Genomic DNA, 13,235 nt, shown 5'->3' on the forward strand with positions numbered 1-13,235 from the left:
ATCTTGTTTTTGTGCTTGACAACATGTAAGTAAATGTGCTTGTTTGCTTTTAGCATATAACTTCTGGCTCGAAACATAAATTGTAATTTGCAATTCCATATATATGTGTGACAATGTGTGGATTTTTTTTTTTTATTTAGCATCAAGTTTGTGGCTTGAAACCAAGATTATAAAGTTCACTAGGAGGAAAAACAAGCTGAGTTTATGGTGAAATTAATCGCCTTGCATTTACGGTAGATCTTCAACTTGCTCCATCCATGGCTACCAGATTACTGGAGTTCAATGGTTTTGTCCGTAAGAGTAAGATTTAGTGCAGCTTTTGCAATCCTTCTTGTTCAAGTTTCTTACATTTAAAACTTAAAAGTCTGAGACTTTGTTTTCACTTAGGATTGAAGTTTAGTTGACTGTTACTAATCTTAATCCAATAACTTATTTATAATAAAACTGAAAATAAAATTAAAAATAAAAAATTAAAAACTGAAATAAAATTAAAAATAAAAAATAAAAAACTGAAATAAAATTAAAAATAAAAAGAAAAGAAGAAAAAAAGAGAGTGAAATGATGGATTGATTGATAGAAAATGAAAAAAAGAGAGGGAAGAGAGTAGGATTTGATTGATGATGGATGGAATGATGACTAAGTGGTATATGTGTAATAAAACAAACTTTGTAAGTAAAAAAGTAGGTATAAGCGTGTATGAGTAATTTTGTAATAAATTGTATAAAATGGATTTTTCATGTAAAAATTTCAAAAAAAAACTTAGTAGAATTAAAAATATAAATTTTATATAAAATAAAAATTATTAAAATAAAATATTGTTTAAAATTTTTTAAATGTAAATAAAATTTCTCAAAAATTATAATATCTTCAACCATTAATTATCCCACGATCTTTAAATTTACAATAGAAAACAAAACTTAGTTTTGTTGGGGTTTTTTCTTACAAATTACAATAACAAAAAACCGAAAACAAAACTTAGTGAAATTATTTTCCTAAAAAAAGTAAAAGTGATGTAAGTTTTTTTTTTTCATTTTTTTTTAAAACTAGCTAGATCGCACCTTTGTATGAATATGAAAGAGTAGACTAAGTCACCACAGCAGGTTAATTAAATAGGAGAGAGAAAAATGAGAAAGGACATTATGGTAAATATATGTGGACGTGAAAGGTGCTTTGCCCTCCCTTCATCAACCTCCTCCACGAGTCTATATAATTATCCCTTTCATTATTATATATCCTTTGAAAATTACATTTAGCTTTATTCAAATGCAATAAACACGTGCTTTTAAACAAAAAGGAAAAAAAAAACAATTACTTTATTTTATTATTATTATTTAAAATAAAAAGAAAGAACAAAGCCAAAGTAGACTCTCACACAAGAACAAGAGAAAGACGAACACATCACTCTGTCTCTCTTCTTCTTAGCCCTATACCCATATATTTCCTAATCCCTCATGCCTTGTTCTTTAAACTAAAAAATCATTCTCAAATCTCAAAATTAGAAGTGGCTAAACCAAACCCATAAGCTTAATTTTAGGGGAAAAAACCCTTCTTCTTCTTCCCAAAAACCCATTCCAATTTATTGTTTTTGGGACCCAAAAAGAAAAATGGCAGAAGGCAATAAAAATCCCAACTGGAAAGTTGGAAAGGCCTTGGAGAAGTCTAATTTTGCTCAGACATGTACTCTATTGAGTCAGTTTTTGAAGGAGAAGAGAGCTACTGAGGCTGGATTGGCTGCAAATAATAAATCTGAAAACAAAGGTAGTTATATTACATAATTTTTTTATTTATCTTTTTTAATGTTTGGGTAAGGGATTAGATCTAAATTTTGGGGGCAAAAAGTTGAAAAATTTAACATTTTTTTTGGGGATTTTTTTAATCAGAAAAATTGGCTCCAGCTTCTTCTTCAATGAATTTCTTGACCAATATGCATATGGAAAATCCAGCTCCAGGGAATAGTACACGAAGTGCTTCTGCTACAGAAACCTCACCAATGGTGAAATCCCCCAATTTTTTTCCCCAACTTGTTTCCCCAAACTCCAATATTCAAGACTCTATCAAACCTGATCCAAGGTGTGTGTCTCACTATTTTTTAAGCTTTATTTATTTATTTATTTATTATTGCCTTAAATATTTTGTGCCTCAGACTCTGATTGAGAAATTATTTGAAATAATATATAATAAACAAACAAACAAACAAACATAATTCATTCCATTCCGTGCTGAACTGAAATTTCAACAAAATAATGGTCGAGATTTCACACACTTTTTAATGAAATTACCAAAATACCCCTACTGCTGGAAATAAGAAAACGACATAAATTCACCGGCCGGCGGCAATACATGTAGTTTTTTTAAAAACGGAAAATTAGGTTATTTTTCTGTATCATCGCATGAAATTAGTTATTACAAACGGAAGGTTAGGTTATTTATGTGTAACCCTATTATTAATATGAAGAATTACCTTATTTATTGTTTTTTTAATTTTTTTTTTAAAAAATTTATTGTTTAAGTTTGTAAAAATATAGAAAAAATAACTGCTTTGAATTATAAAAATAAAAAAATTCCTATCAACAATGGGATGAAACTAAACTAAAAGGTTTAATTTTATTTTTTTTTTGTTGATTATTGTTATAGGAAAACGACAAGTACGAATGTTGAGTGTTCACAAATGACAATATTTTACGCTGGCCAAGTCCTAACTTTTAACGATCTGCCGATTGATAAAGCGAACGAAGTGTTGGCATTGGCTAGAAAAGGATGCTCTTCAAGCTCAAACTTAATTAATAATAATAACTCTTCTGCTGCTTCTGTTACTACTCTAAATTTCAAGGAGAAAACTACTGACTCTTCCAATATTATAATTAATATTAATGAGTCTCCTGCTGACACTGATGAAGTCTCCAATTCCAATTTGGTCATTAAAAACAAAACTTCAGTTGTTCCCATTATTCCCAAGTCTAATAAAAAATTCCCAACTCTTGAACCGATTCAAGAAAGTAACGCTGAAGCCGCCGCTAATGGATCTGGTAATTATATATCCTTTAATTTCTTAATCAATTCAAGCATTTAATAATTCTAATGTCTTGATTAATGAATTAATTATCTTTTTCTTTTGTATACAGACTTGCCAATTGCCAGAAGAAACTCACTCCATCGGTTCTTGGAGAAGAGAAAAGACAGGTTCGTTTAAGTACTCTTCTTAATAGTTTTTTTTTAAATTATTATTATTATTTTCTTAATAAAATCAATTTTTTTAATTAATTATAAATTTTTAGGGTGGCAGCAAAAGCACCATACCAAGTGAATAATAATCGCCCAGTTAATATGGCTTCCCCAAAACCAGCTGATGAAGGAAATCAATGGAGGAGTAGTACTAGTACGAGTGCTAGTGAAGGTGAATGTTCAGAGCAATTAGAACTCAAGTTATAATAACTGTGACTTGCCAGAGAGATTTGAGCTCATTCATCATTTGTTAATCTTAGATCCTATATATATAATTGTATATTTTTATTTTATTTTTTTTGGCTATTTAATCATTAATTTAGCAATTATAAATCCTAACTATATATATACTCCTTTAATTATCATCCATGCATTGTTTAATCTCAGATTTTTGTAATTACTCACTTGTAATGATTTACTTTTCCATTGTTATTCATGCTAGCTCGTCGAATGCTTTGAGAGTTAATGAATGAGTTCTGTTATCAAAATGTATATAATAAGCCTGATATAATCTCTATATTAATCAATCATTAATTAGCAATAATTTACAAACGTGTTTAAATAATATTAAACAACCTTGTAATTTTTGTGCATAAATTAAAGGTAAGTTTGGTAACAAATATTTAAATAGTTTAGTAATTAGAGAATCAGAAATATTTTTGAAAAATGTATTTGGTTTTTTTTCCTAGAATCAAAATTTTTAAAGATAAAAATAAGTTAGTTTCAAATTTTAGTTAAATAATTTTTTAATCAGAATTTATTTTATATTATCTTTTTATTCACTTCATCAGCTTCATTTCACTTGAATAAAAAAAATTAAAAAATTACTAAATATACATATATTTTTTATAAACAAAAATAAAAAAAATTACCAAATATATATTTTTATATTTTTTCATAAATTAAAAAATAATAAGGAAAACAGTATTTCAATTTGCATATATATTTAGAAACAAAAAAACTTATACAATTATTACTCTTATCTTTAATTTGTGTATTTATATCTGCCCGACTGCCCGAGTATTTTTTAAATTAAAAAGTTTAATAGTCAAGTCAACTTAAGTAACAATTTAAGAAACACAAGTTATATTTCTTATCGAATCAAATTTCAACTTAATAATTAACATTAAAAATACTTTTCAAATAATAAATATCACAAAGTCCAATTTATACGTTTACGTTGTATCTAAATGTGTGAACCAAATTTCTGTACTAGTAAATTTATAACAACGTTTTCCTAATGTGATAAAGTAAAACCGAAGATTACTAAATTAATTTTTAATTGTGACATGTGCTATCAAGTACTAGAAATGGTTGGTATGAACGACAGCTTCTTATCAATATAGGATAGGCATAACCAAAATACAGAGTGTTTTTTGCCTACAATTTTAACATAACTGCTCACTAATATATAAAAGTTAATCTATAATTAGTAATATCAAGAACCATTTTGGGGAACTAAATGAATCATTTTTTAACGGTTGAATGGAATTAAATGAATTATCTTTTAACAAATAAAAAATCTTTATTTATATCAAGATAGTTTATGTTTCAACAGAATATTTTTAACAGGTGTTTTAAAATAGCTAAAAAAGTTATAAAATGTTCAATCCGTCAACTGAGCTATTAAACTTCAATCTTCTACCTCAATCTACAAATGGGCTCAATCTTTTACCTCATGTACACGGCTTGGCCACATATGGCTAAAGTTTTATCATAAGGCATAATTGTTTTTGACCTTTTTCATTTATATATTCACACAGTGGCCGACCTACATTGGAATAAGGAGAGACAATTGAGACCCCTAACTTTTTTTAAAATATATATAGATAGGTGTGTGAAGATATATCATATGTTACAAATGTGGAGTGCTCTAAGAGTATATTTTATATTATTTTAAGTTTGCAATCAGTGTAACATCCTCGAATTAGGATAGTTTATTGTTCAACCGAATTGTATTTTTTGTCAAACTATAAATTGCTAAATTCTTAACTCAAATTAAATAGGACAAAATTACTATCATAATTTAGATTATAAAGTTATAACGTATTCAAATAGCATACTCAGTATATTGAATTACCCTTTCCATTATTAATAGTTGTTGCTAGAACTAGCCAATTAAAAAAAAATAAAACATCACAATACCAAATCAAAAATATAATTATATTAAAATGACAATCTTCAAAATAAATATTAATATACAAACTTCGATGTATTGAAATACATTTTAATAAATGAGATTCAACTTAAATAAAAATAATTTATTGTAATTATTTGCCATGTATGCCAAATATTCTTGTGATTTCAGAGTAATTATTCGTGAAATTAGAGAATTATAAGTTTAAACCTTTGAACACGTCTTTTCAGAGTAATGTGCTGGGTGATCTTCTCCATGCCGCATTTAATGCGTATACAATGACTTTAATCTCATGCAGTGTGTTATGCTCTACTCATCCTTTTGCACTTTCTTCGAGTCGAACTCACTTACAAAGAGGAAGAGACCGAAACCTCTCGTCCTCCAAGTAGACTTTCCTGGAGATGACCAATCCTTTACAATTATTGTGAAAATAGCAACCTCTGAAAGTAATTAGAGGTGGCACATCTTATAGTGTTGGTCCCGTTAGTATCTGATTTGCTCTTGAACTGTAGAGTTGTTCATCGAAAACGGAAAACTGTGGTATAAATTCGGACCGCGAGAATCTGAACCAATTGTATCATAACCGGGAAAATCATTTTTGGTGGTCTGGTTAATCCGGACTATAATGGTTCGGTTACGGTTCGTAATACATAGTTAACGGTTAAACCGGACCCGACCGTTTATAATTAATAATTGATTTATATATATTTTATTTATGACTATATGTATAATTTTAAACTTTTTTTGTGTGTCAAGTTTTTTATTGCATGAATATTAAATTTTTATGTTATATTTAACTTTTGAGAATATTTTTATATTATTATTTTCATGTTATAGATCTATTATTTAATATATTAAATATATATTTTGAAAAATAAAATAAAAAACTTAATAAAAATAGTACAATTACTTAGAAAATATGAATAATTATAAATTATACTTAAATTGTAGTTTTGAACTAAACTAAATCGTTCTTAATAGTTTGGTTTGGTTTGGTTTTTATTATTAAAAAAAAATTATAATGAAAGTATGAAAATACCCTATTGAACTCTTACATATTTAGAGAAAAATTCTAAACGATAAAAGAATATTATTTAATGAAGTTGTTTATTCCTAAAAGAAAAATGTAGTTTTCCGTTTGTGGTGTCCACAATGCTTTCTAATTAAATTATAATGAATTTATTTTTTCTCCTTCATATAGAATAAATAAATAAACAAGTGCTAACTAATATTCCACTGTATAAGTGGACAATGTTATTTATGTTTTTCATTAATTGCATTAAAAGCTGTTTCTCTTTTACCTTCGAAAATTTGAATTAGTTATCACTTTATTTCAGCATAAAAAAAAAACTATATATTCTTAGCGAAAAGAAGAAAAAGAAAAATTAGTACGGATGAATAAGTAAGGTTTGATCTAATTGAAATAATACCACTTTGGATTTCATAGCCAATTACATAGGATATGAATATTTATGCCTTTGCTCGTAAAACATGTATATAAACGCTTAAATTAAAAAAAAAAAAACTAATTGTTATAAGAATGGGAACGGGAATAGAATAAAATTTAAAATGCATAAAAAAAATTGATAAAAAAATAATTAAATTTTTTTTCTTGTTACATTAGAATGGTCATTTATTTTTTTTTAAAATGGAATAGTCATTCTACCAAAATGGTGAAAAGATACTTTAAAATGCAACCAAATAAATGAATGAAATAAAAATTATTTCCTTTCCATTTTATTACCTCTAACCAAACGCCACCTTATAGACTTATTCCAGAGATGCAAAATATCTCATTAGCTGTTGTCAAAAAAAAGTAAGAAAGAGTCCACTTCCAACTGTTTTGTTTGTTTTTACTTACTCATTTTCATATATTTTATTTTCATTCAAAAAATAAGTAAAATGTGTGATAGGCCATTTGTCCCAACACACGACAAAACTGTACCCGCTTTCTTTTTCGCACCAGAACGTCCAAATAAATAAATGAAAAAAGCTTTAAAAAATTCTCTCTCCCTCTTTTTAAAATGGGTAAAAAATTTATCACTTTAAGTTTCGTTTGGTAAGTGATATTATACTGGATTGTATTGTATAGTTTTATATTAAATTACATTTTATATAATATTTTTATATAAAATTACATATTATATTAATTTTTATAAATATATATATATTAGTGGCAGCCACCAATTGCAAATAGTATATAAGGTTAATGTTGATGGCGCTATATTTCCGACACTAAATAATATATGGGTTCGGTTGTGGCCGTAAATGCTTAAATACAAGGTTTTAAAAATAGATCGAAGGCATTATAAAAAAGAGTTATCGAACAAGGGACGGTATCTTATTTAATATTATTTTGAAAAATAGAAGTTTATTTTGTTATTTAATAAAATAAATAGTGAAATTAGTAATTTTTACAAAATACATGATTTAAAATTATATTAACCCTTAAATTAAGTTTTACTAATACAAGCTTAATGACCCGAACTAATTGAAATGCTGACGTGATCCATTGACTTTGGTCAAACGATCAAGTTAAAGATTGTAAAGCTTAAATATTGAAAGAAATTCAAAACTAAATTTCGTTTTATTTATAGGCCCAAGATCGGCCAATAAGGTATGTCAACTTTATGTAGAAACTTACTCTTATTTTTAAATACGATAAGTAGTTTCAACTTGGGGTAATATCCCCTTGATTTGCTATGTTTTGGTAAATTCTCTGATTTATTTAATGGTTAATATATTTATTTAGTTTAATTCTATTTATTCAAAAAAAAAGTATCTACTTTGGGTAAAAAATTTAGAATCATTTATAAATTTCGTTTGAAAAGTCGTATAGTTGTATTGTATTGTATAAATATTTTATATGTAAATGTGATTCATTTTTTCATACAATATTTTTATATAATAATTACGTATGATATTAATTTTTGATAAGCAAATTATTAAAATTTATAAGTAGTACTAAATAATTACAAAATATACAATCATAAAAATAATAAAATACGAGTAGTCCTAAAAAAATTACAATATCTTGAAATTAAGGCTCAAATATTTAATTGCACATGTGATTATTTTTCGTTTACGCGCAATAAATAACTATTTGAATCTTATTTTCGGTATTATAAAGTATTTTAAATTTTTTTAAAAATTTACAAATAATCTTAAATAATTACTATACTAAATCATAAAAAAAAAGGACCAAATTTTTTCTTAGATGTCAAAAGAGTTGACAATTTACCAAAAACACGATATCTTATTTAATATGTATTTTGAATAATTAGTAGGGTAAATACTATTTTGTTATTTAATAAAATTAACAATTAGTGAAATTAGTAATTTTTACAAAATACATGATTTAAAATTATATTAACCCTTAAATTAAGTTTTAAAATAAAACTTAAAAATTAATGCGATCTGAACTTTTAATGACAAAACTAGTTACGTGATTTTTTGTATCATTCGTAATACGATCAAGTACGCATAAAGTTTCGATTATATTAACTTAAAATTGTTGAAAATTGAGCTCATCATTTTGAAAAATATAGGATCCATTTTGTCATTTAACAAAATAGAGGGTTTAATTGATAATTTTTGTAAAAACATAAAATCCAAAATGATATTTACCCTAATTAGTAAATACATTTTTTTTGGACATGATTAAAGTTATTTTTCTTCCATTATTTATTGGAAAAATTACAGAAAGTACTATTTTTGATCATTTTTTTTACATTCATTTTTTTTTTATATATATTTTAGATACAAGAAAATAATCTACTTTGTAATTTTTGAGAACAATATTAAAACAAGATAAAAATAGAAAATAACTATAGTTGACAATACGAAAATATAAAAATACATCACAAGATTGTATTTTTATGTAAATATAATCACAAAAATGGTAAAAATGAATAAAATTTCGTACAATCGTATTTTTTGTTGTTTTTGTTTTTTTTTTTTAAAAAAAAAATTCTCTTATTTATTTGACATTACTTTTTGTGAAAATTGTATTGTATGCCCATTTTACTCTATTTATTTTAATTTTATAATCTTTAAGATATACTCACTTTTAGAGATGATATTCTCATTATACCCTTCGGTTAATGTAAAATATATACTAGACTTAAAGTAAAGGGTGATAGTGTATCGGACAATCCATAAGTAAATTTTAATAAAATATAATGTAAAAATATGTAATCCTCAACTTATCCCTTAATTTTTTCAAGAAAACCTTTCCCCCTATTAGTTCATATTCTGCTGTATAGGGCCCGGCCCGTCTTTGCATGGAATATGAGGGTGTCTATCATGAGTCATTCTTGGGCCATTGATGGAAAGAGGAGTGTATCGCGATACACTCACAAATCATAACATTTGTTAAAAGACATAAATATTCCAAAACAATCAATCTTACCAATCTTATTATCACATTTTGCTTTTATAAATGAACATATTTTCTTACAAGGTAATCTTCTATGTGTATTTTTCACTTTGACAAGTTAATAATTAAAACTTAGTTCGTGTTTAGTTTTGCTAATCACAGTAGAATTATAATATTTGACCATGATTTAAATATTATATTAAATTTGAAACAAAAAATAAACAAATACTATATTTGTTATTGTGCTCCAATATACAATAGTATTTATGTTGTAAATTATGACAAAAAAATATCATTAATGATAATCAATAAATTAAATATTTAAATAATAATTAATGATAATATTATAATTAAAAATATACATTAAAGTTTATCGTTAGTGATTAATGACAAAGCTGCAATTATAAAAATTACATTTGTTGTGTACTTAATTTGACACAATTTTTAGCATGAGTCAAGTTTAGCGCAAGATTTAGTATACAATTAGATGCGTTTTTAAATATTTAGGAGCCTTTCCATTTTGTCATTTAACAAAATAGAGGGTTTAATTGATAATTTTTGTAAAAACATAAAATCCAATATGATATTTACCCTAATTAGTAAATACATTTTTTTTGGACATGATTAAAGTTATTTTTCTTCCATTATTTATTGGAAAAATTAGAGAAAGTACTATCTCATTTGCGATCACCTTCATGTTATTACATTCCATTTTTTATATGGATCGATTTTAGATACCAGCTTAGAAAATAATCCCACACGAAAACCACACGAATTTAGTATCAGGAAAATTTCAATATTGAAAACAGTAATGCTACCAAAAAAATAACCAAAATAACAAAAATCGATAGAAACTAACAATAACAATAGAGCACAATAAATCAAAAATACATCAACCAAGATTGTCAACACTTTGGTTAGTAACTGACAAAATTATTATAATTCGTATGCAAACTCAACAAGGAGACAAAACTTAACCCATGCTCCTCTACTCAGATTCCTTTGGTTAGTACTAGTCCTTAGTGTGGAGTAATTAAATTTTCAAAATCCTTAAACTTTTAGAAAATACTATTGTTCACTCTATGGAAACAATAACATTAAAAATTTACAATACTAACCTCGTAATGGTTTGCTTAACACAACTATTACTGTATGATTTGCTGACATAATAATGGTCCCCACACCAAATATCTTAGAATCCTTTAAGACTGCTGCATCGACCAGCAAAGTGGATCCAATATTTGTGAAAAGGAGCCTTTCCAAATTTCAATGAGGGAGGAAATAACTCTTAGGACAAAAGTCTATAAACTTTGTTCAAGCCCATTGTTTGTTGAATGTTCTTCTTCTTCTATAATTATTTTGTAATCTTGATGTAATAATTTATTTGTATTTTATGTATACAATTGTAATTCTCCATATTCTTTTTTCTAATGACAAACTTTCCAACAAAAAAAAAAAATTACACCAAACATCGTAATGCAATTTAGGAAGTGACTAAAAGCTACGTCGATAAAAAGAAAAGTTTTAAGTTTTCCCGTCTTTGCATTACATTGTTTTTAATATGAGGGTGTCTATCATGAGTCATTCTTGTTATGGCCATGTGATGGCTTTAGTCGGGTGGTGTATCTCTCTTTTTTTGGCACTCACAAATCATAACATTGGTTAAAAGACATAAATTTTCCAAAACAATCAATCTTACCAAACTTATTATCACATTTTTCTTTTATAAATGAACATATTTTCTTATTATCAAGGTCATATCTTCTATGTTTTGTATTTTTCAGCTTTGACATTAGTTTTAATTTAATTAAAACTTTAGTTTTACACGTACATTTTAGTTTTGCTTTTTCATTTGAAAAATTATAAATATTTGACCATGATTTCAAACATTACATTATATTAAATTTGAAACAAAAATATAAACTTTTATTAATACTATATTTGTTATTTTACTTATTGAAACTTCAAATAATATTTATGTTGTCTTTTTTATATATTTTTTATGACAAAAAATATCTTTTCTTTTCAATGATAATCAATAAATTAAATATTTAAATAATAATTAATCGCTTAATCTCTCTCTATTATAATTAAAAATTTCTACATTAAAGTGTCTCTCTTTTTTTTTTCAATTTTTTTCTCAACCTAATTTTTTTCTCTTGCAATATATATAATAAGTGTACATTTGTTGTGTACTTAATTTGACACAATTTTTAGCATGAGTCAAGTTTTTTTTGTTAAAAGATAATTAGTCCATACAATTAACGGCGAAAAAAATATTTAGGAGCCTTTCCATTTTTTTTTAAAATGTGATCTAAAAAGAATCCGAACATTAAGAGTTTCATTCAACATTGAAAGATTTCAATAATTTCATTTAAAGAATACAAAAAATCTTCATCAACAAGATAATGAACTACAATCTAAAGACGATACTAGCCTTTAAGGGCATCAATATTAAAATAAACGAATTATTTCATTAAAAGAGGCAAAAAAAAAAATAGTTATGATAACATAATAAAAATACGGGACACAATAACTAAACACAAATTAACGATACTAAATTTAAAAATTTAGAACATATAAAATTTATATCATCCTCTAATAATCAAACTTCTAACTTCATTCTTTATTTTGGCATTTAATTTTTTATTTGCTTGCATGTAGAGTTGATAGCCATTACAATATGGATATAACAGAGAATCACAAATTTAAAATCAAAGAGGAATCCCACACGAAAATTAAAGAGACCCAATTTAGTGCAATAAAAACCATAGAATAAAAAAAAAGTTTCATCTTGAAAAACAGTAATGCTACCAAAAAACAACCAAAACAAAACTCCGGTTCTTGAGATAAATTAATAAAATTAATATGAACAATAAAACTCAATTATGATCCATACTAAAAAAAATTCCAATTACTTAAAAAAACCGGTTATGAAAATAATAAAATTATTATAATTCGTATGCAAACTCAACAAGGAGACAAAACTTAACCCATTGTTGTCCTCAAATATCATACAATAATCCTGGTTTTATACACTTAGTGTGGAGTAATTAAATATATAATAATATCATAAACTTTTAGAAAATACTGAAATAGTTAAAACATGTGAAACAATTTCGACATGTGAAACGATTTACGTTATAAAAATCATATAACAAAATACAAATGGTTAATTGCTTAACAAACCTATTCGTATGATTCCGACATAATAATACGCACACACAAATATCTTAAAAAATCCTATAAAATATTATCAAAACAACACATAATGCCTATCCAATAATTTAATAACAAAATATAAGTGTAAGTTTCCAACCTAGAAACAAAATAATAAAAAAGTAACTTGAAAAAAAATTCTAATAAACTTAATGTTCAAGCCCATTGTTTTGAAATTGAATGTTCTTCAATGTCTGATAATTATTTTGTAATCTTGATGTAATAATTTATTTGTATTTTAGGTATATAATTGTAATTCTCCATATTCTTTTTTCTAAT

At 25.5% G+C, this 13,235-nt stretch overlaps 1 protein-coding gene across 1 annotated transcript; it reads left to right on the plus strand.

The window, feature by feature from the left end:
- The first annotated feature begins 1,294 nt into the window (after window positions 1–1,294).
- Window positions 1,295–3,710, plus strand: LOC115707122 (protein TIFY 10c). The gene is made up of 5 exons (XM_030634980.2): window positions 1,295–1,758; window positions 1,881–2,070; window positions 2,635–3,026; window positions 3,123–3,180; window positions 3,276–3,710. Exons 1-5 carry the CDS (start codon window positions 1,605–1,607, stop codon window positions 3,427–3,429), a joined length of 948 nt encoding a protein of 315 aa, XP_030490840.2. The 5' UTR covers window positions 1,295–1,604; the 3' UTR covers window positions 3,430–3,710.
- The last annotated feature ends 9,525 nt before the right edge of the window (window positions 3,711–13,235 follow it).

The sequence above is a fragment of the Cannabis sativa genome, chromosome 1, assembly GCF_029168945.1.
Source record: "Cannabis sativa cultivar Pink pepper isolate KNU-18-1 chromosome 1, ASM2916894v1, whole genome shotgun sequence".
NCBI lineage: Eukaryota > Viridiplantae > Streptophyta > Magnoliopsida > Rosales > Cannabaceae > Cannabis > Cannabis sativa.

Excerpts from the sequence above, each read along its gene's own strand:
- LOC115707122 (XM_030634980.2), top strand. The coding sequence starts at position 1,605 with ATGGCAGAAGGCAATAAAAATCCCAACTGGAAAGTTGGAAAGGCCTTG. Across the intron at positions 3,027-3,122 it reads AGCCGCCGCTAATGGATCTG|ACTTGCCAATTGCCAGAAGA; the intron begins GTAATTATATAT and ends TTTTGTATACAG. Across the intron at positions 3,181-3,275 it reads TTGGAGAAGAGAAAAGACAG|GGTGGCAGCAAAAGCACCAT; the intron begins GTTCGTTTAAGT and ends ATAAATTTTTAG.